The sequence below is a fragment of the Pongo abelii genome, chromosome 12 (assembly GCF_028885655.2).
Source record: "Pongo abelii isolate AG06213 chromosome 12, NHGRI_mPonAbe1-v2.0_pri, whole genome shotgun sequence".
NCBI lineage: Eukaryota > Metazoa > Chordata > Mammalia > Primates > Hominidae > Pongo > Pongo abelii.
In genome coordinates, this window is record NC_071997.2 from 28,063,325 (window position 1) to 28,087,450 (window position 24,126).

Sequence of the window (24,126 nt, forward strand, 5' to 3'; positions counted from 1 at the left end):
GTATGCAATAGTGTCTTTTCTTTTTTTTTTTTTTTTTTCTTTGAGATGGAGTCTCGCTGTGTCCCCCAGGTTGGAGTGCAGTGGTGCGATCTCAGCTCACTGCAAGCTCCGCCTCCTGGGTTGACGCCATTCTCCTGCCTCAGCCTCCCGAGTAGCTGGGACTACAGGCGCCCACCACCACGCCCGGCTAATTTTTTGTATTTTTAGTAGAAATGGAGTTTCACCGTGTTAGCCAAGATGGTCTCGATCTCCTGAGCTCGTGATCCGCCCGTCTTGGCCTCCCAAAGTGCTGGGATTACAGGCTTGAGCCACCGCGCCCAGCTGCAATAGTGTCTTTTCTTATAATATTTATTACAATACTGGAGTAATAGGAAATGTTAAGAGGTACCAGACAGAAGGAATGAGGAGGAGGAGTTTATTTATTTATTTGAGATGGAGGGCGGGTTTCACTCCTATCACCCCAGCTGGAGTGCAGTACCACAATCTTGGCTCACTGTAACCTCTGCCTCCTGGGTTCAAGCAATTCTCCTGTCTCAGCCTCCGGAGTAGCTGGGATTATAGGTGCGCACCACCACGCCCAGCTAATTTTTTGTATTTTTAATAGAGAGTGGGTTTCATCATGTTGGCCAGGCTGGTCTGGAACTCCTGACCTCAGGTGATCCGCCTGCCTCGGCCTCCCAAAGTGCTGGGATTACAGGTGTGAGCCACCATGCCTGGCCACGAGGAAGATATTTAGGAGATATTTCAGAGGAGAAATAATATGGGTGAGAGCAGACACTTTCTGAAACTTTGAAGAGATCACTGAACAAAGAGGATTTTTAGGAAGTCTGGTTTTGTGATGTGTGAAATGATTCTTTTTGGTGCCTGCAAGGTAATTTTCTCTAAAGTTCTGTATTCCTTTTGCAGGCTTTTGGTGACTAATTTGTGCTCCTTGGAACAAGTACCAGGCAGAACCTGGACTAAAGGTAAGAGAAGACTGAATTCATTTGAGACACAAACTCAAACTGAGAAGAGGATCTTGCATTTGGGAAGTAAAACAGGCTTGGGGTGGGGCAGTCACAGCTCACCGGGCCCTGAGGGTGTGGCAAGGAATATCTTGTGCTGTTTCTATTTAGTCCCACCTAAGTCCAGGTGCAGCAAGCTTTCTTTTTCTTCTTTCTTTTCATTTTTCTTTTTTTTTTTTTAAGACAGAATCTCGCTCTGTCAACAAGGCTGGAGTGCAGTGGTGTGATCTCGATCTTGGCTCACTGCAACCTCTGCCACCCAGGTTCAAGAGATTCTCATGCCTCAGCCTCCTGAGCAGCTGGGATTATAGGTGGCCACCATGCCCCACTAATTTTTGTATTTTTAGTAGCTATGGGGTTTCACCATATTGCCCAGGCTGGTCTCAAACTCCTGATCTCAAGTGATCCGCCCACCTCAGCCTCCCAAAGTGCTGGGATTACAGGTGTGAGCTATGATGCCCAGCTATGTTTTTGTTTTTTTTCATTTCTTGTAGAGATGGAGGGTCTCACCATGTTGCCCAGGCTGGTCTTGAACTCCTGGCCTCATGCAAATCCTCCCTCCCAGCCTCCCAAAGTGCTGGGATTACAGGGCTGAAACACCGTGCCTGACCTAGCTTTCTTTTCAGTACCTCCTCCACTCCCACACTGGCTGTCTGGGATCCTCCCTCTTTCTGGGAGGTAAGTATTTGCGAGTGTATGCCAGGTCTTTGAAAGGAAGGTTATCCATAAAGGGGCTGGCAAGGACTAAACAAGCCTGAGGACGCGGGTGGGCATCGTCTCTGTGGAGCCATTGCCAGGCAACATGCTGGCTGCTGCCCAGGAGAACCTCCCAGGATGGTAACATGGCCCTCTGGGCTGATGACAGGGTGCTTTTGTAGGTGGGGCTGGGCATCCCCAGATTTTCCCACACTGTAATACCTTTTAATTGTTGGTATGTGCTAGAGCTTGGTGTAAAAAATAAAATGGATGAGTTCCATTTTGGGGGTCAGGATAGAGTTTTTAATGGGTGCATTATTTCTCTTTTTACCCTAACTCTGCCAACAACAGAGAGGAACCCAGTGTTCTCACACTCCCCTCCCAGAGTTAAAGTTCAGGAACTCCCTGGGTGTCCAAATCTGGATCCTTGCTCACAGTGCCCTGCCTTGTGGTCTCACCATCTCAGCCACAGGTAGAGAACAACAAAATCTTTTTTTTTTTTTTTAGATGGAGTCTCGCTGTGTGGCCCAGGCTGGAGTACACTGGCATGATCTTGGCTTACTGCAACCTCTCCTTCCCGGTTCCAGTGATTCTCATGTCTCAGCCTTCCAAGTAGCTGGGATTACAGGTTCACACCACCATGCCCGGCTAATTTTTGTATTTTTAGTAGAGATGGGGTTTTGCCATGTTGGCCAGGCTGGTCCGAACTCCTGACCTCAAGTCATCCACCTGTCTCAGCCTCCCAAAGCACTGGGATTACAGGTGTGAGGCTCTGCACCTGGCCGAGAACAACAAAATCTTAGCCCTCAATGTCTGCACTGGGTGTGCAGAGTGAGTGACTTCCAAAAGGTCATAAACATGCTTTAAATCATTCATTTTCTCATTCCACAAACATGTATTGAATACCCCTTATGTGCCATAAGGAATACAGGGAAAAAAATGCCTTTGTTTTTGTTCTCAAGATAACAACAAACCAAAGTGCCGTAGGTGCTATGGTAGAAATATCCACGTTGCCTGAAACACAAGGAACACACGTCTAACGTGGGGCCCAGCATTGGAAACCCAGTCCAAATATTGCTGCGTGAGGTTGTAGGAATTCTTCAGTCATTGACTGATTCAACAAAGATTTACGGAACACTTACAGTGTGCCAGGCTGTTATCTGGGCGCTGAAGACTCAGTCTTATAAATGAAGTAGCCAGATTCACAGCTGTCATGGAGCTTGTGTTTGAGTTGTGGTGTGGGGAGGGAGCTAAGGCAGAGGATGCAGAAGAGACAGACTGTATACCAGTCAGCCAATAAGCAAGCCATGGATTCCATATGTTTTATCGAGTGTCTAATATGTGTCAGGCAGAGTGTTGCATGCTGGTATTATAAAGACGACACAGCCCCTGTCCCTGAGGGGTTAGATAAAAAGGAAAGAGCCTGTAGGAAGGCCTAGCGCAAAGAATGGTGTTGTGTTTGGGGAAAATCAAGCTGTTTAGTTGAGCTGGGGCACAGGGTGTGGTAAGGGAGGGGGCCCCCTCTTTCAGTGATGAAATGCACCCTTTCCACAACTTGGGAAAGAATCCTTCCTGGAAACTTCACATGAACCCTCTCAAAGTACTTATTGATGTAGACATTTGGAACACGCTGTAGGTCCTGGGTGTCTATAAAATAGCATCATCCAGCCGATCATCTCTCCCCACATTGCTGAACTGAGGACATGTGAACTGGTATCTCTCGGTGGTTCAGAACAGGGGCCACCACCTGTGTAGTAAAGAAAGTGTTTTTGGAACACAGTCATGGCCATTCATTTAAATATTATCTATGACTGCTCTGGTGCTACAATGGCAGAGGCGAGTAATTATGACAAAGACCACGTAGCCCAAAAGCCTATCTGGGCCTGTAAGAAAAAGCTGCCAACCCCTGGTCTAGGAGCTCTGCTTACCTGAAATACAAACCAATAATGAGTTTCTGACACACCAAGTTCAATTCCCTCCCTCCCTTCCTTCTGTCTTTTCCTTTTCTTCCTTCCCTTCCTCCCTTCCTCCTCCCATCCTCCTTCTTTCCTCCTTCTTACTCTCTTTCTCTCTCTCTCTTCCTTCCTTGCTTTCTTACCTAACCCACATTCCCAGAAACTGATGTGAATAAAAACAAGTGTTGGACCTGAATGTGTCAGTTAAACTACAACTAGGATTTGCCTTCTGAGGTATGGCAAGAAACGAATTGGTTAATGTTTGCAAAATGCCAGGACATTCTTGAATAAAAGGACCTATATAAATTCAAAGTATTTATAATTATTATGATTATTATTATAATTTATGAGATGTCATAAATCTCTCCAAAATAGGATGAGATCAACACTTTTAACAAGAGAACAGGACTCTATATAAATCGCTGTGGGCTCACCACCTTTAAGGAGGAGCACTGACTGAAGACAGGTGAGTGTGAAGCAGAGGCATGGGTCTTACGCTCGGGCTTATTGAAGTTGAAAATCCAGTGTATGGTGATCAACTGGCAATGATTGTGTCTCTGCTGCATAAGAAATATTGGAGTCAGGTGAAACTTAGGGACCTTGCAAAGAAAACCTGAGTTTGAAAAGATTTGTAGATGATAGAATAATTTTTCCTGTTCATTACAACACTTATCAAAATTCAGATTACTTTTAATGCAAGTATGTCATTACTTTTGGATTTGTGAGCATGTGCAAATTGAATAATGGGAGAAAAGAAATGTGTGTGCACTTAACTGTAGCTGTAATAGGGCCAAATGCGATGTCGTACTTGTTAACTGAAAGCCAAAAGACTAAGGTGTTTGTATTTTGCCAGCTGGTAAATCCCTTGCTTGCCCTCATGGGCAGTCTTGCCAATGCTACGTTAACCCACAACCATAAGTATTGGTTCTATAACAGTCTTATTTTCTCTGCAAGCTGTGGAAGAACTAAGGTCAACATGTCTAACAGTCTCGGCTAACAGACTAAAAAGACAGATACGCCTCTAGAGTCCATAGATGGAACAGAGGGGCCAAGGTCTCTCTGATTTGCTCTTTGTGCAGAAGGAAACATTCATGGGGAAATCTCTAGCATAGGATGATCCTTCCTGGAGTTCTGAACTTTCAAAAACCCAAATGGGAAAAGCAGTCGTAGAGGACGCACTGAGAAAAGGAACTCCCTTCCAGCTCACAGTCTCTCTCTGCAGGGAAAAGATTTGCCTGCCCAGAGGGAAGAAAATGATCAAACTTTCAGAGGTCTTCTAGGCTGGTAATTATTGATTACAATCCAAATTCAGTAAATAGGTATTTTCACAGGCCATGTGAAGGTGCAGCTCTACACAGCGTAACAGCTTAAAATGAGCCTTCATGTTGCTGCCCTAATTTTTGCTCTAAAAAGTTATATTTTTCTCAAAAAAAAAACATGATCTTAGTGGCAGAATAATTTTATATTATTTTATATTTGTGACTGCATTGCTATTACTATTTTAATTTTAGGCCTGTTGGTGCATAGCAATCTGTGAGGCAATGGGCAGGGGTGTTGCTGTACGTGCATGTGTGTGTGCGTATGTGTGTGTGTATGTGTGTGTGTGTATGTAGGGAGGGAGAAGATTAGAATAGCAAGAGGGGGATGAGTACGATGTGATGCTACTGGAAAGGGCTTTAACAAATTTAAAAATTTAAACATTTTAAAAATGAAATAAAATAAAAATTTTAAAAATTAAAAAAAGTTTTTAAAATTTTTAAAAATTAAAAAGTAAAAATAATTAAAAAATAAAAATAATTTTAAAACCAGCCTGGTGCCGGTGGTTCCTAGCACTTTGGGAGGCTGAGGCAGGCAGATTGCTTGATCCCTGGAGTTTGAGACCAGCCTGGCCAACATAGCGAAACCCCGTCTTTACTAAAAATACAAAAATTAGCCAGGCATGTTGGCACACGGCTGTAATCCCAGCTACTCAGGAGGCTGAGGCAGGAGGATCACCTGAGCTCAGGCAGGTTGAGGGTGCAGTGAGCTGAGATCACATCACTTCATTCCAGCCTAGGTGACAGTGAGACCCTGTTTCAAAAAAAAAAAATTAACACTTATAAAAATTAAAGAGTGATCTAATGAGACATTCTTACAGGCTTATAATGGTGAGAGGATTCCACAATTTTGGGCCACCACACTCCTGCCTGGGAGACAGAGTGAGACCTTGTCTCAACTGAAAAAAAAAAAAGAAAAGAAAAAGCAAAAAACCCAGGGGCTGGGCGCGGTGGCTCATGCCTGTAATCTCAGCACTTTGGGAGACTGAGGTGGGTGGATCACCTGAGGTCAGGAGTTCTTGACCAGCCTGGCCAACATGGTGAAACCCCATCTCTACTAAAAATACAAAAATTAGCCAGGCGTGGAGGTGTGTGCTTGTAGTCTCAGCTACTTGGGAGGCTGAGGCAAGAGAATCACTTGAACTCAGGAGGCGGAGGTTGCGGTGAGCTGAGATCGCACCACTGCACTCCAGCCTGGGCGACAGAGTGAGACTTTGTCTCAAACAAAACAAAGCAAAACCCAACAAAACAAAAAGTCATTAAAAATAAAATTAAAATTAAAAAATTAAAAAAAGAAAGGCCTATCAGCACACAATGAGTAGGCAGACACAGAGACATGTTAGCAATAAACAATAGTGACAACACAGCTTAGAGCAGGAGACCATGCCTAATGTGGATGCATACAGCAGTTCTCAGTTCTCTCAGGATTAGATGGGGACACCACAATGGGGCAGGGGCACCTTCATTGCTCAGCACGTTGAGGTGTTAATACATCACATTTCTGGGCTGGATGGAGGGCCCCAATGACCTGCAATGATACCGTTTAAGGTTAAGGTAAAGATTGAGAGCATTCATGGAAAAGGTTCTAAGGTGTGAAAACCGTAAGACCAAAGATACCTGTTTCCACCTTTTCTAGAAAAATTGATGAACTGAAGAAGACATGGTCCATTATGCCTTACAAACTTACACAGTGCTTTGGGAATTCCAAAGTACTCAGTGGAGAGAGGGTGAGTAGAGGAAGATGTCCCCATCCAAGCCACCAGGAATGTGAGGTAGCTCCTGAGGGATGCTCTGGTTGTCAGTTTCCAGTGTGCCTGGCAGGTCTGTTGCTCCAGCTTGTTGACACTCCCTTGCTGTTTGTTACTATTTTGCTCTCTGAGTAGGGAGAAGAGGGATGCGGACAAACATTGTGCTTGACATCATGACCACTGTGCTGCCTTGGTCTGACATCTTCATAATGGTTTTAAGCAGGGAGCCACAGGGGGATTTACAAATGAATCATAGGGAACTGACAGACACTCTTTGAGCACACCCAAGTGATGTCTCGACAATCTCTTCTAAACACAGGGTACTTTTCATCACTTGTAAATTTGGGCCATAGAGTTTGGGTTGCTTCAATATGCTGTATTTATGGACAAAATGACATTGTTCATCCATTTAAGAATTCCAAGCTAGGTGTGGTGGCTTGAGCCTGTAATCCCACCTACTCGGGAAGCTGAGGTGGAAGGATCACTTGAGGCCTGGAGTTCAAGACCAGCCTGGGCAACATAGTGAGACCCATTTCTACATAAAAACTAAAAAATTATCTGGGCATGGTGGCATAGACCTCCAGCCCCAGCTACTTGGGAGGCTAAGGTGGGAGTATCACTTGAGCCCAGGAGGTCAACGCTGCAGTGAGCCATGATCGTGCCATTGCACTCCAGCCTGGGTGACTGAGTGAAACTCTGACTCTGAGAAAAAAAAGAAAAATTCCATTGTCACTTCTTGCTCTTCCCTGATGAAACTGAAAAACTTTACCTTGATGACCTGGTCCCAGGAGCAACCAGAAAGTAATTCTGTGTTCCCATTAAGTGGCACATGTATTTACATAGACTCTTTCATTAAAGTGACTTCTCAACACAGATATTTAGTTCCAAGCATGGAAAATAAGGTAGCTCTCCTGTTACAATAAAAGCTGAGTCCTTCCACTTGGGTTTCCAAGAGGAAGTATTTTTCTTTCCTGGAAAAGCAGCAAAAAGAGTGAAATACCCTGGGTGGAGCATTTGAATGTGAGCAGTGCTTTTTCCTGAAGGGTCCTTCCATAAAGCCAGTGATGCACTTTCATGAGACCATGAGCTTTTCCTATACCCAAGCAGCTCTTTGTCCATTCTTTTCTCCTGGGATTGGTTGTCTTCTCTTGTTTACTGCTGGAGGCTCAGGATGCTGAATAAATGACTCCTGTTGGGTGATTAAATCTGAGAGTTCCTGCAGACCCAGCTAAGATTCCAGGTCCCTGAATCTTTTTGGTGTTGGGACTGAGCATGACATTTTCTGCTCAACTAAGTAAAATCGGACAGACCATCTCAATGTTGTAGAGAGAATAACAAAAAGCATGGCTGCATCTGAAGGGCATATGCCCCCTCAGTTTAAGAAGACAGAAATCGAATAACTTCCTTTTTCTTTTTTGAGACAGGCTCTTGTTCTGTTTCCCAGGATGGAGTGCAGTGTTGTGATCATAGCTCACTGCACCCTTGACCCTCTGGGCTCAAGCAATCCTCCTGCCTCAGCCTCCCAAGTAGCTAGGACTACAGGTGTATGCCACCACACCTGGCTTCAAATGACTTCCTTAAAGCCTCTCCATCTTGAGATGTAATCTCTTCCTGGGTGTTTGAAGGAAACAACCCATAAGATTAACCTCAAAACAAAAGAGATGAGAAAAGCATCATGAAAGTACCAAGTGCCTTGTTTATATGCACATTCCTACATGTAATGACAGTAATAATTCAAAATGCTAGGCCACCAGGCTCTGCTGACTGGGGCAATGATGACATACACCCTGGAGTGGCAGGTCTTGGTGGGAGGCGCTTTGGAGGCAAAGGTCCAGAAACTCTACCATTCCCTGAGGTCAACAGCAAACTATCCTGGGTGGTATTTGTGTATTGGTTTGGTAGCCAGTAGGAGAACCAGGGCTGTTTGTACTCATGGAAGGTGATTAGGGGAATGGTTGGGATAAGAGAGAGAGAGAGCACATGAGCGGGTGCTCCATGTTGGCCAGGTGTTCATTCTCCAGTCTTGTGAGCACCTCATGGGTTCAATCTTGGGACCCCTGCCCATGAGCCAGCTTCTTGGGGATTTGCTGGTGGAGGTAGCTCCATTCTCCCTGGGCTCTGGTCCAGATTTGTTGCCACATTGGGGTTTTACAGAGGGGGAATGGGGAACATGGCTCAAGGTGATAAAGGGAGTTTGTGATTCCAGGCTGGGGTTAGAGCAGTGGGAAATGTCTTCCAACCAGTGTAGATTCCAGGGCACTGAGGAAAGTGTGGTCTTTCCTCAAACCTGAAGAAGAAGGGACCTAAATTCCAAGAAGTCACCAATACAAAATTCTCCTTTTGATAATGGAGATAATAAAGAGGCTCTTGGGATGAGGTATGGGCATCAGAAATTTGCTTTTCAGGGTCTGGAGCCGGGTCAGTATGTTTCTCAGTGGTTGAGATTCAAAGCGTCTTGCCTTCTTGAAATAAAGTAGTTGGTAACTTGACTGTATGTTGAGTTCCTGTGGGCTGAGTAAGAGTCTTCTCATTTTTAGATTAATTGAAAGAATGAATGGAGCACTTACTTGTCCTACTTTTGCTTTTTTTCACTATGATTCAAATAATTCATTTTCTTAGGTCAGATATGGGGAAATTTGTTCTTTTCACCCCTACTTCTGTAGAAATATTACATGTTGTTATGATGATGACTGATATTTTTGTATTGTCAAGCTAATTTTTGTTTTAAAAGTGTTTCAGGAGCCGTAGAGCCAGATCATCATCATGTCTGCATTGTGGCTGCTGCTGGGCCTCCTTGCCCTGATGGGTGAGTGTGGCTGATTTTCCCAAATGACTCTGGAGATGGGAAGGATAAGCACAGGAACACAATGGCACTTCTAATACTTGAAAATGCAACAAAAAAGATTATTTTTTTCCTAAACTGTCCAACAAATACTAGAGTTAGGAACAGCCACCAATAATCAGCCTCTCCCCAAATGTCTCACAGAAGAGTGGGGTTCTCTGGAATGCAAGGTGGGCTTAAAACAGCACTGCTTGAAGCCAGACTTTAAATATACACCATTGACAGCTGCTCATTGTCCACTATAAAAAATGCCAAATTGAATTTATTCCTAAAGCACATATTTCCATAGAAGAATTGAGGTGGTTGCCAGAATAAGACTAATGAATAAGACTAATTCAAATGGAAAACCAGAATCAAGGCAACCGAGCACATGTGATTAAGCTAACCATTGAGGCTGATTTAGTTGCTGTGATTGAACTTCAGCTTTGCAGCTAGAGGAAAAAGGGAAAGTACTTGTTTTTGTTTGTTTGTTTTTGTTTTTGTTTTTGTTTTGAGATGGAATTTTGCTCTTTCGCCCAGGCTGGAGTGCAGTGGTGCAATCTCAGCTCACTGGAATATCTGCCTTCCAGTTTCAAGTGATTCTCCTGCCTCAGCCTCCCAAGTAGCTGGGATTACAGGTGCCCGCCACTACACCTGGCTAATTTTTGTATTTTTAGTAGAGACAGGGTTTCACCATGTTGGCCAGGCTGGTCTCGAACTCTTGACCTCGTGATCTGGCCTCCCAAAGTGCTGGGATTACAGGGTGATCCACTGTGCCTGGCCTACTTGTTTTTTAATAAATAAAAGGAGGAAGCAAAGTTCCTCAGGAGAAGCTAAATTTTCCTGACTCTAAATTCAATAGATTTCTTAGATGAGGTCTCATAGTCATTCATTTAGTTATTGACCCATTCATTCAACAAATATTTTTAAATGCCTACGAGGTGCTAATCATTGGGAATACAAAGAACTTTGAGGATCATAGAGTGTGGCTAGGGAGAGGTCCACAAGGCAGGAACCAAGGAGTGATAAAACCAACTGCAATACTAAGGGTATTTGTCACCAGTCATAAAGATAAAAGTGCACTGATTAAAAAATAAAAAAGAACATGTCAGCTGGTTTAATTTTTAGTATATTCATAAAAGATCTAGTCTTTTCATTCCCACATTTTTCTTAGGTTACTTATCACAAGTTTGTAAAGTAGAAGTATTTGCTCCAAAAGACGAGTATTTATCAACCCCATAAAGTTCTAGGAAAATAGAACCTGAAAATGCATTTATATAAACACACAGGACACATATGATTATAGGCAATAGATATATCTCCAAAGATCTGCAAATCATTAAGGTTTGATAATCTAATCTACTTTAGTCAAAGGATCAAATAGATTAAACAGAGTAATCTGGCTGTGTGTGGTGGCTCACGCCTGTAATCCCAGAACTTTGGGAGGTCGAGGTGGGCAAATCACTTGAGCTCAGGAGTTTGAGACCAGCCTGGGAAACATGGCAAAAGCCCATCTCTTCAAAAAATTAGACAGGTGTGTTGGCTTGTGCCTGTGGTCCCAGCTACTTGAGAGGCTGAGGTGGCAGGATAGCTTGAACCTGGGAGGTTGAGGCTGTGGTGACCCATGATCGTGCCACTACACTCCAGCCTGGGTGACAGTGAGACCCTGTCTATAAATAAATAAATAAATAAATAAATAAATAAATAAATAAATAAGTAATCTAATGAGACATTCTTACAGCCTTATAATGGTGAGATGATTCTCAAAAGGAGCGATTTCTTGCCTACTGTAGGTATCTTCGTACTGGCTCATGTGCCCCCATTCTGGTGTGAATTGTAGATATATTATAAATACTTGTGCACCCACCTTGTGTGAATTGTAGATCTAAATACTCATGCACCCTTCTCCTGGTGTGAAGAGAAGGAACATTCTCCTCTTCAATGGCCTTTGTGAAATCCTGAGTGTCTGAAACCACCCTCCCCTTCAGTGACGACTGGAATGACAGAGGTAGAGAGAGATGGAAAAGAGAGAGAAAGGGAAGAAGTGGAAAGTGGGTGATCCCATGTGGAGACTGGTCCCATGCCTCTCTCCTTCACTCCCTTCTGCAGCCTTAGGCTCTTATCTAGAAGTGTACCTGAGAGAAAGAGTAGCCAACCTCAAATTCTCATTTATGAGCAGTGCCTTACTTTGGATCTGGGTTGATATCCCAGAGAGATCCAGATTTTATACTTGTTTCTCCAGAGCAAACATAAATTTATTTCATCAGAGCAACAAGTTAGGAATATTTGACGGAGAAGTGCTTGAAGTTCATATAAGATGAAAGATGAGGCCGGGCGCGGTGGCTCACGCCTGTGATCCCAGCACATTGGGAGGCCGAGGCAGGCGGATCACTTGAGGTCAAGAGTTCGAGACCAGCCTGGCCAACATGTTGAACCCTCATCTCTACTAAAAATACAAAAATTAGCTGGGTGTGGTGGCATGCACCTGTAATCCCAGCTACTCGGGAGGCTGAGGCAGGAGAATCACTTGAACCCAGAAGGCAGAGGTTGCAGAGAGTTGGGATCATGCCACTGCACTCCAGATTAGGCAACAGAGCCAGACTCTGTCTCAAAAAAAAAAAAGAAAGAAAAAAAAGTAAGATGAGGACTACTTTACAGGGAACAAATCCTCTCTGATGTGTTCCAAGACACCACCTGACAACATCAAAGGGCACCAGAACTTTACAAAGAGTGTAACTGCTTCAATAGCTCCAATAGTTACTCATATCTGCAGGGGAGCAGGTGAGAATTTGGTATTGAGGAAGTTTTTGTGATCATTTATTGGGATATTTCTCATTTAAATTTCAAGAGTTTCAATTGCAGAGTGAAGGTGATGTAATTGATTTTATTATAGTTACTTCTATTAATGTAATTTTATTCATGGACAGAAGAATGATGAGAACTAGTTCCGTGCCTTAGGCTGAACTTTTCTCAACCTGTAGACTTGTCTGAAAGCAGCAACTGGGGATGCTATGGAAACATCCAAACCCTGGACACCCCCGGAGCATCTTGTGGGACTGGAAGATGTCACGGCCTGAACTACTGTGGTAGCTATGAGCTTTCGCCTTCTCAACCTATTCCCCTGGCTCTCACTGTTTCCCATGCCTCACGCTACTGAGTGTTGGAAAGAGTTCCGGGTATGGGGTCCCAAAGCTCTGCTTCTTGAACAAGTCACTTAGCTGCCCCTGCATCCGTGGCAAGGGGGTTAGCATTACGGTATTTACAGTATTGTTGTGAGCTCTGATCGACACAGTGTGGACAAGGGTGCTTTTTATTTTTTATTTTTATTTATTTTGTTTGAGATAAGTGTCTGTCTTGTTGCCCAGGTTGGAGTGCAATGGTGCGATCTCAGGTCACTGCAACCTCCACATTCCGGGTTCAAGCGATTCTCCTGCCTCAGCCTCCCATGTAGCTGGGTTACCTGCATGTGCCACCATGCCTGGCTAATTTTGTATTTTTAGTACAGATTGGATTTCACCATGTTGGTCAGGCTGGTCTCGAACTCCTGACCTCAGGTGATCCTCCCTCTATGGCCTCCCAAAGTGCTGGGATTACAGGTGTGAGCCACTGCGCCCAGCCGAGAGTGCTTTTTAAACCATAAAAGCACCTAGAAGGTAAGGCTAGCTAAGTAGATTGGCTTATTATTGGCTTTCCTTTTGCCCAGCCTTCTTATTATTTCAGAAAGGTTTAAACTCGCGTGATTTCTTGGTATCATTTAGGAGTGGAAAACTGTGCAATTGTGAACAAACTTGTTGAGGAGCACTATCTAAAGACTTATTGAAGGGTTTGGCAGAATTTCTCCTTCATGTCAGGTTGCAGCTGATAGGCAGGCACATTTCATTTTATTGGGGTGCTCAGAATGGGACCAATGGTTCCTATGGCCATAGAATTGTCCTGGGTGGGCCAGAGCAGCCCCTGAGAGCCCAGCTGAAGGGCACTGACAGCCACAGGGAACCCTGGCTCAGGGGATGCTGACTCAAGCTCACAGGAGGAGAGTCCTAACCTCAGGTCAGGGAGTGGCCACTACTAAAGATTAAGACCAAAATCTGGGATTCTCAGTCCTCAACCATTACCCAGATCCTTGGATTGTTCTTTCTCTCTCCCCTTGAGCTTCTGTTGCAGCATAAGTCACACCAAGCTGCATCCTTCCTTTTGTGTTTGGTTTAGGAGTTCGTGCTTCTGAAACGCTGGCTGAAATAGACATGCCATACCTCCTGAAATATCAACCCACGATGCAAACCATTGGCCAAAAGTACTGCGTGGATCCTGCCGTGATCGCTCCTGTCTTGTCCAGGAAGTCTCCCGGTGACAAAATTCTGGTCAACATGGGCGATAGGACTAGCATGGTGCAGGTAACTCTCCATCCGTTGACACATGTGGCCATTCTGCTATGTGGCACCACTGCTTTGTTTTTTGGATGATGGCAAAGCTTCACAGAACACAGCATGAATGAAGCTCTCTAGAGCTGTGACAGTCACAGTTCTGCCTGAGAGATATGAGCAGCAACATTTCTGCTTCATGTTGAGCCACAATTTCTTTTCACAGTAAATAATGCCGTGTTTCCAGAATATCATCTGGGCCACCCTATTCTGGATTTCTGGACCTAAGTGGTCCAAGAGAAAGATCACAGATTAAATATTTCCTCAGTTATTTTGTAGCCACATGGCCTTGAATAAGTCATTTAATCTCACTGGGCCTTAGTTTCTCTACCTATAAAATGTCATTCTTACAGCATTATTATGAAGATTCCATGAAATAATGCAAAAAAGTACTTGATATCTGTTGGATTCTCAAAAAATGTTAAATTTCTTTTCCTTTATCTTTTTTCTATACAATTCTTAGTTCTGAAGAATGAGTTTTATTTTTGCATGAATTCTGCCTGGTATCACTTGCCAGTTAGAGACTTCTGGGGAATGGTCACTAATCCACTGTTGAATTAATTCTACCCCAGGGAATCAGTGATGGCAAGGGTGAGAATGAGGCTCGATTTTTTCCATTGATCTCACACTGCTTTTGTGGTTGTTGTTGAGGAACCTGTGAGTATTGCAGTCTTTTTTTTTAAGATTTTAGAAAAATTTATTTCTCAATGATCTCTTCAAATTTGCTTCCCTTGACTTTTTTGTATGATACTTTTAAAGTACTTTCAAATACTTTATTTTACTTCGATTTGGAGACCCATCCAATAATCTGATAAGATGAGGTGAGGGACACGTAATCCATCCTTGACAAGTGAGGAAATAGAATCACAAGGAAGGAGTTGCTGCTACAAAGTCACATGGCAGCTAGAAGAGGCAGAACTGGGACTGAGTATCTTGTGATGTTAGGGCTGGCATCATTTCTGCTGCGCTGTTCTGTCTCCTTTGTAAAATCTGGCTTTTGAGGAAAGGATGAGTCCATTTCCTTTGAAGATGAAATAAGAATTCCCTAGATTTGGGCCAGGCACAGTGGCTCATGCCTATAATCCCAGCACTTTGGGAGGTCAAGGAGGGTGGATTACATGAGGTCAGGAGTGTGAGACCAGCCTAGCCAACATGGTGAAACCCCATCTCTACTAAAATTCAAAAATTAGCTGGGCATGGTGGTGCATGCCTGTAATTCCAGCTACTTGGGAGGCTGAGGTGAGAGGATTGCTTGAACCTGGGAGGTGGAGGTTGCAGTGAGCTGAGATCACACCACTGCACTCCAGCCTGGGCAAGAGAGCGAGACTCCATCTCAAAAAAAAAAAAAAAAACAACAAAAAAGAGAATTCTCTAGATTTGGACATTTCTCCCAAATATGATGAAACCTACATGGAAGTGGTAATCAAAGGTGTATAAGAAGGGTTAGAAGTCCTGTTAGATGTTCAGACCATCTGGAAAGAGAATTACAAGTTCAGACAGAAAAATCCCTTTCTGGCCTGTTTGGAGGGTTTGCACTGCAGCATTGAAGGAGGGCATCACACTGCTACCTACACTAACTCAGTCATTAACTGAGTTACACCCTTATGCTGAAGCAGCGGTGAAATGTCTGCTCGTCCCTTCCTTAGCCCAAACCTTGTAACTTTACTATCTTTTTCCTCTGGCAAGAACACCACTTAACATTAACATGAGATCTATCATCTTAACAGGTTTTTTTTTTTTTTTTTAGACAGAGTCTGGCTTTGTCACCCAGGCTGGAGTATAGTGGCACGATCTTAGCTCACTGCAACCTCTGCCTCCTGGGCTCACGCGATCCTCCTCAGCCTCCCAGGTAGCTGGGACTACAAGCATGCGCCACCATGCCTGGCTAATTTTTGTATTTTTTGTAGAGATAGGGTTTCATCATGTTGCCCAGGCTGGTCTCGAACTCTTGGACTCAAGTGATCTGCCTGCCTCAGCCTCCCAAAGTGCTGGGATTACAGGCGTGAGCCACTTTACCCGGCCACAGATTTTTTTTTTTTTAAGTCTAGTTTACTGACTCTCGAAGCTTATTGTGCATATGAACACATGGAGCTCTTGTTTACATGAGAATTCTGATTCAGTAGGTCTGAAATGGGGCCCAAAGTTCTGCAATTCTAATAAATAAGTTCTCAGTTGTTGCTGATGTTACTGGTCCCTGGACCACATTTTAAGTAAAACCCAGGGTATAGGTATGGTCAATATAATGGGGGCTGGAAGCAATGGTGGGGAGACAAGGGATCAGAGAGTACTTGCCTTATTTAGGGTGAGACATAGCTTCGGTTACAAAATAGGCTGGGCACAGTGGCTCACATCTTTAAAATCCCAGCACTTTGGGAGGCTGAGGCGGATGGATCATTTGAAGTCAGGAGTTTGAAACCAGCCTGGCCAAAAAGGTGAAATCCTGTCTTTACTAAAAATACAAAAATTAGTCAGGCAGTAGTGGCGGGTGCCTGTAATCCCAGCTACTCAGGAGGCTGAGGCAGGAGAATCGCTTGAGCCTGGGAGGCGGAGGTTGCGGTGAGCTGAAATCACGCCACCGCACTCCAGTCTGGGTGAGAGAGTGGGACCCTGTCTCTAATAATAATAATAATAATAATAATAATAAAAAAGACGGGAGTAAAAAGGAATGTAGAAAAAGAGGGACACATTGAAATAACAAATTAAGATGATAGTAGCAACTACAAGATATTAATAATTGCAATAAATATAAATAGAGGAAATCTACTGGTTTAAAGACACAGATGTATGAATGAGATTAAAAGCCCAAATCCAGATTTACATGGTTTATGTGAGAAACACTTAAAGCATTTGAATATGCAAAAGTTTGAAGTAAAAGTATGGTAAAAAGAAGACCTATCAGGCATACAATAATCAAAATAATGTTGATAACTATGATATATTAAATAAAATACACTTTAGAAGGAAATATTTGGGATGGAGAGAATCATGACATAACAAAAAAGATTGAATTTATCCAGGAAGTATAGCAATTTAAAGCAAGTAGACACCAGTAAAATAGCCTCAAAATATATGCAGCATAAATTATTATTACTATAATAATAAACCTGCTATCATAATGGGAAATGTCAACACATCTCTCTTGATTATTTACAGGTTATACAATAAACAAACCGGCAAAGATATAGAAGAAAAATAAGTAAAACAATTAACACATGTAACAAGAACACAATTAAGAGGCTTGATTGTTAATTGGGGAGGGAGGGAGAGCAGGAAAGAAAGAGAGAGAAGGAGGGGGCTATAATTATTTATGTATCCATTAGGATACATACAATTGTCTCATGCACATGAGGAACATTTTACAAAAGTTGATCATATATCATCTATTAAAGAAATCTTCAGAAATTTCAGATCTCACCATAATACAATTATGCTAGAAGATAATTTTAAAAAATTAAAAATATCTCTGATCATATGGAAATTTAAAATACATGCACACACACACATACACAACACTAAGTAACTCTTAGGTTAAAGAAACAAATCATAGCGAAACTTAAAAATAACTAAAACAGGATGATAGAGAAACACTAGATATTAGAAACTATAAGATATGGTAAAAATGCTTTAAGGGAGATTTACAGTCACAAACCTAACATTAAAAAAAAAAAGAAAGCCTTTTTTCTAACCTTTAAGTTCAGGGGTTTATGTGCAGGTTTGTTCCATAGGCAAACTTGTGTCATGGGGGTTTGTTGTACAGATTATTTCATCACCCAGGTATTAAGCCTAGTACCCATTAGTTATTTTTCCTGATCCTCTGCCTCCTCCCAGCTTCCACCCTCCGATAGGCCCCAGTGTGTGTTGTTCCCCTCTATGTGTCCATGTGTTCTCATCATCTGGCTCCCACTTATAAGTGAGAACATGTGGCATTTGGTTTTCTGCTCCTGTGTTAGTTTGCTAAGGATAATGCTGGCTACAGATGTGTAAGCGTACAATACAGTTGTTAATTATAGGCACAATGTCATACATCAGATCTCTAGAACTTACTTGTCTTGCATGACTAAAATTTTATACCCATTAATTAGCAACTCCCAGTTTCCCTCTCCCCATCAGCCCCTGGCAACCATCATTCTATTCTTTGCTTCTATGAGCTTAACTATTTTAGATACCTCATATAAGTGAAATCATGCAGTATTTGTCCTGTGACTGGCTTATTTCACTTACATTATGTCCTCAAGGTTCATCTATGTTGTCATATAATGCAGGATTTCCTTCTTTTAAGGTTGAATAATATTCCATGATATGTGTATACCACATTTTCTTTATTCATTCATCTGTCAGGTACATTTAGGTTGTTTCTACCTCTTGGCTATTGGGAATAGCTTTGCAATGAATGTGGGAGCTGAGATATCTCTTTGAGATCCTGATTCCAATTCTTTTGGCTGAATACCTAGAAAGGGGATTACTAAATCATATGGTATTAATTTTTACTTTTTTTTTTTTATTTTTGGAGACAGAGTCTCACTCTTGTTGTCCACGCTGGAGTACAATGGCACAATCTCAGCTCACTGCAACCTCCGTCTCCTGGGTGCAAGCAATTCTCCTGTCTCAGCCTCCCAAGTAGCTGGGATTACAGGTGGCCACCACCACACCCGGCTAATTTTTGTATTTTTGGTAGACATGGAGTTTCACCATTTTGGCCAGGCAGGTCTCAAACTCCTGCCTGGTGATCCACCCGCCTTGGCCTCCCAAAGTGCTAGGATTACAGGTGTGAGCCACTGCACCCAGCCCATATGGTAGTTCTAATTTTAATTTTTTGAGAAACCACATACAGTTTTCCATGGTAGCTGCACCATTTCACATTGCCATCAACAATGTACAATGATTCCAGTTTCTCTACATCCTCACCAACCCTAGTTGTCTTAGTCTGTTTTCTGTTGCTTATTACAGAATACCTAAATATGGGTAATTTATGAAAAATAAAATTTATGTCTTCCAGTTATGGAGGCTGGGGACCCCGAGGTCAAGGGGACACATCTGGTAGAGCCTTCTTGCTGGTGGGGACTCTCTGCAGAGTCCCAGGGTGGCTCAGGGCCTCACATGGTGAGAGGCTGAGTGTGCTGGCTTAGTCTCTCTTCCTCTTCTTATAAAACCACCAGCCCCACTCCTGTGATAACCATTAACCCACTAATCCATTAATCTATGAATAGATTAATCTAATCACCTCTTAAAAGCCCCACCTCTCAATACTGCCACAAGGGGGATTAAGTTTCAACATGAATTTCACAGGGGACAAACATTCAAATTATAGCACCTGTCTTTTGCATTTTTGACAGTAGCTATTCTAACAGGTATAAATAGCTTTACTGTTTGATCTCCAGGTGTTGTTGGAGGGCCAGTTCAAATTCTTGACTTTGCCGCACAAAAGAATTTGGGCACGAGTCCAAAGTAAAAGTAGGCTAAGAAGTTTATTGCAAAGCAAAAGTACACTCTGGTAGCTGGTTGGAGAATGGACAGCCTCATGTGACATTGGGAAAATCCCTTCGTGGAAAGCTTATATGATATTCATAAGAGAGAGGGGATGGTTGTTGCTGTTAAGCATGTTTTGGGGTCTCCTGGATGCACATGCGCTATTGTTGTGCATGCTAGCACGTATGTCACGTGTCTCAGCATTTTAATTCTCCACCCAGGGGTGTGCTTTTTTTTTACTCTTATAATGAGCATAGGTCAGCCCAAGGACACTAATCATGGGTTTCTGTGCTTACATGGATTTGGGGATTTTCCCTTCTGTTCTTTGTCCTCCTTACTGCAGATGTTTTTTTTTTTTTAAAGACAGGGTCTCACTCTGTCACCCAGGATGGAATGCAATGGTGCAATCATGACTCAATGCAACCTCTGCCTCCCAGGCTCAATCGATCCTGTTAGGCTCAGGCGATCCTCCCACCTTAGCCTCCCAAATAGCTGGGACTACAGGCACACACCACCACGCCCAGCTAATTTTTGTATTTTTTGTAGAGATGAAATTTTCCCATGTTGCTGAGGCTCGTCTCGAACTCCTGAGCTTAAGCAATCCACCTGCCTCAGCCTCCCAAAGTGCTGGGATTACAGGCATGAGCCACCGTGTCTGGCACTGTAGGATATTCTGACCGTGAGTCCCAAATGTAGTTTGTGCACTGTCAGTGGTTTGTTCTCTCCACCTGTCTGGCAAATTTGTTCCCCATAAGGGAGGCTATGACCACCCTAACTAACCTACCTCACAGGAGACTGAAGGTGGCATTGGTTCCATCAAAGGAGAACAAGAGATGGGAAATGAACAAGCGCCATTGAGCCCAAGAAGCCAGATCACCCTCCCACCCAGCTTATGTGGCTTCTTCTCTGCTTCCCTCCCTCCAGGACCCTGGCTCTCATGCTCCCACATCCTGGATTAGTGAGTCTCAGGTTTCCCAGATGACTGAAGTTCTGACTACTAGAATCAAAGAAATCCAGAGGAGGTTTCCAACCTGGACCCCTGACCAGTACCTGAGAGGTACGTGTAACGCTGTCAGTCAGTTGTCTCAAGCACAGAATTAATAGGGACAAATATAATACATTGCACCAGATTCCCCAAAACTCCAGCTGCCTCCTGTTAGGTAGTTAGTAAAGAGAATCAGAGTTAACTGCTGAATACCCCTATCTCATGCATTAACCTATCTCATGCATTTCAGGTGGACTCTGCGCCTACAGTGGGGATGGTGGCTATGTCGGAAGCAGCCAGGACCTGAGCTGTGAGTTCTGCAATGATGTCCTTGCACGAGCCAAGTACCTCAGGAGACATGGCTTCTAACATCTCAGATGAAACTCAAGACCATGATCACATATGCAGCCTCAAATGTTACACAGATAAAACTAGCCAAGGGCGCCTATAACTGGGAATCTGAGTTTGACCTAAAAGTCATTAAAATAACATGAATCACATTAAAGGAAGAATTTTGACCTGCATTTATAATGTGTAGTGTATGTCTGTGTGGATCAAGGGCCGTGTTTCTTTAAAGGTATTCTCATGGACATTAGCCTTGCTGTGGGTTTTCTGTGAATTTTATTTTTCACTGACTAGCGTTGCCAGATTTAGCAAACAAAATGTAGGAAGCCCAGGTTAAATTTGAATTCCAGATAAATGACAAATAACTTTTTAGTATAAGTCCCACGCAATATTTAGAGCACATTTACACTAACCAATTATTAACTGTTTATTTAAAATTCAAATTTATCTGGGCTTCCTATATTTTATCTGGCAACCCTAACATTAACTTCTTTGATAAAAGTCAGTGTTTCACATTTTAATTGAAAAATTTTGATGAGAAAAAGGGTAAGATGGCAGCCAGCCCCATCTACTGTATGAAATGGCTTTAGGAAAGTCACTTGCTAACTTTCTGGCATCATCTTAACCCCAGAATTGTCTCTCTCTCTCATGAAAGTTATTGTCTCCTTTCCTTTCCTGGACAACTGAACATTCTCCTACACCCAAACTCCCTAATTTTCCTGCCCAAATTGTCTCTAACTCAGCTAAACTATTCCCTAGTTTGGGGGCACTAAAGTCACCAAGAGAGCCAGTCCATGGGAGGTAATTCATCAGCCCGAGCTGCCCCCAAGCACATTGGCTGTGCACTGTACTAGTAAATGACTGAATTTGAAGATTTATATTCTATAAAAGTTATTCATGTCCCATTCTATCATCTGTACAATATCAGCACTTTACACATTGAGAAAGATGATATAGCAACTAACAAATCCTACTGAATCCTCTATCTGCAGCCACTGCATTAAGAACTATAAAACCAGGATGCAAAGACATTGTCCTTGTTCACAAAGGCTCCTGTATTAGTCCATTATCACACTGCTATAAAGAACTGCCTGAGACTTGGTAATTTGGAAAGGAAGAGGTTTAATTGACTCACAGTTCCGCATGGCTGGGGAGGCCTCAGGAAACTTACAATCATGGCAGAAGGGGAGGCAAACACATCCTCTTCATATGATGGCAGGAAGGAGAAGTGCCAAGCAAAGAGGGAAAAGCCCCTTACAAAACCATCAGATCTTGTGAGAACTCAGTCACTATCATGAGAACAGCAGCATGGAGGTAATGGGAATGTGGGGATTTTGGGAACTACAATTCAAGATGAGACTTGGGCAGGGACACAGCCAAACCATATCAGCTCCTTTTCTAATTCAGATACAGACAATTAGTTACGAACACAATAAGCTAACTTCGCTAAAGAAGAAATAAAAAAAAAATCAAGGGTGTGTCAGTAGGTGAATTTTGGAGAACTGAGGCCCAAATTCACGCAAGAAAGAGGCAAGGCCATTTATTAGTGTTGCTCTCCCACCAGCCCTGACAGGTTGCATCATTTTTATTCCCTTGAACAGACAAGAGAAGTGGCAACCAGAGTTGTTGATAGTATAGTCGGCCCTCCATAGCCATGGTTTCTCCATCCATGGATTCAGTGTGAATTGAAAATATTCGGGAAAAAAATTACATCTTGGGAGGCTGAGGCAGGAAGATAGCTAGAGCCCGGGAGTGTGAAGCCACGGTGAGCTATGCATCACAGCACTCCAGCCTAGGCAACACAGGGAAACCTTGTCCTAAAAAGAAAAAACAATTTATGTGTACTGAAAAAGTACAGACTTTTTTTTCTTGTCATTATTCTCTAAACAGTACAACTATTAACATATCATTTACATTGTATTAGGTATTATAAGTCATCCAGCGATGATTTAAAGTATACATGAAGTTGTGCATAGGTTATATGCAAACCCTACATTATCTTGTATCAGGGACTTGAGCATCCGTGGATTTGGGTATGGGGGGTGGCTCCTGGACCCAGTCCCTCAGGATACCGAGGGATGATTGTAATTCATCAACAGAAACTTGCCCTGGGTCACAAAACTGGTAAGGGACAGGACCATAATACAAACCCAGATGTCTTCAATGTTAAAGCCTATCTTTTTATTTTAAGTTTTAATTTTTTCCTAAGTGGCACACATACATAATTAGATGGTTGGCACACACATGCGCATGTGTGCATATGTCATGGGGTGTTCAGTTGACCAACTATCCTGGTTTGCCCGGAACTGGTGAATTTTCTGGGTCATGAGGCCTTTAGTGCTAAAACTGGTAAAATTAAACTTGAAAAGTCCCAGGCAAATTGGGATGAGTTGGTCATTCTAGCCTGGCCTTCCTTTTCCAGGAAGTATTTGAAAATATGTGAGGGCAGTTTTCTTCCCTCCCTCCCTTCTCCTCATTCTCTTTCCTTTGTTACTGCTACAGTGCCCAGGGTAGGGGGTTGGGGTTAGACATTACTGGTATTTTGGGAAGGGGCTGGGCAAAGACTGCTAAGTATTTTGCAGTTTGCACTGGGTGGGATGGTCCCACCCAGTGAAAAGTATGTAAAATTTTATTTTTACATCCTCCTGAGTTAGCCTTTTGTCAGCTTTACAACCCAGATTGTTTTTTTCAGAAATCTGAGAGCCATCTTTTTGAAATGCAAACACCTAGGAAAATAATGTCTCTATGTTCCATTCACTGTGGAAGTTTAACCTCTGAGCACCTTTCTGTCTCTATCTTCACCTGTTTGTCACAAAGGTAAGAAAATTTTATTATTCCTTCTTTTTTTTTTTTTTTTTTTTTGAGACAGGGTCTTGCTCTGTCACCCAGGCTGGAGTGCAGTGGCACAATCACAGCTCACTGCAGCCTCCACTTCTTGGGCTCAAGTGATCCTCCCACCTCAGTCTCCTGAGTAGCTGGGACCACAAGTATGTGCCACCATGCCCTGGTAACTTTTAAATTTTTTTTAGATATGAGGTCTCACCATGTTGCCCATGCCATTATTATTCCTTTTGATAAAGGTGAATTTAGGCTAAACTGTGAAAGAATGTATAGCAAATGGCTCTGTTAATTCCTCTCACAGGAGGACAGGTTACTGTTAATAGAGAACATATGTATGTAATGGTTAAAAACACGGCAGTAGAAAAGGATTGTAACTTCTCACCTCCTTTGAGAGTGAAAAGAAAGAAAAAAGGATTGTAACATCTTGGCTGCCTAAGTAGGGTGGAATTTCTCTCTGCATAAAAAAATATCTTTGCAGATGATCAGCCTTTGTCCATGGTACTCTGGTTTCTTTCTTTTTGATGTTTTGTA

General features: G+C 42.8%; 1 protein-coding gene across 9 annotated transcripts in view; it reads left to right on the forward strand.

The window, feature by feature from the left end:
- The window catches only part of LYG1 (lysozyme g1), a 158,305-nt gene extending 137,372 nt beyond the window's left edge, over nt 1-20,933 (forward strand). The window contains exons 6-13 of one of the 9 annotated variants that reach the window (XM_063713363.1): nt 907-965; nt 2,208-4,121; nt 6,608-6,698; nt 9,451-9,525; nt 12,522-12,626; nt 13,747-13,931; nt 20,349-20,481; nt 20,660-20,933. In XM_063713363.1, coding sequence (XP_063569433.1) covers nt 9,483-9,525; nt 12,522-12,626; nt 13,747-13,931; nt 20,349-20,481; nt 20,660-20,778 — 585 coding nt within the window. In that variant the 5' untranslated portion in view covers nt 907-965; nt 2,208-4,121; nt 6,608-6,698; nt 9,451-9,482 and the 3' untranslated portion in view covers nt 20,779-20,933. Of the gene's footprint in view, nt 1-906; nt 966-2,207; nt 9,526-12,521; nt 12,627-13,746; nt 13,932-20,348; nt 20,482-20,659 lie in introns of all 9 variants that reach the window. The other 8 variants (XM_063713364.1, XM_063713365.1, XM_054547332.2 and 5 more) reach the window with 8 other exon arrangements.
- Nucleotides 20,934-24,126: the final 3,193 nt, after the last annotated feature.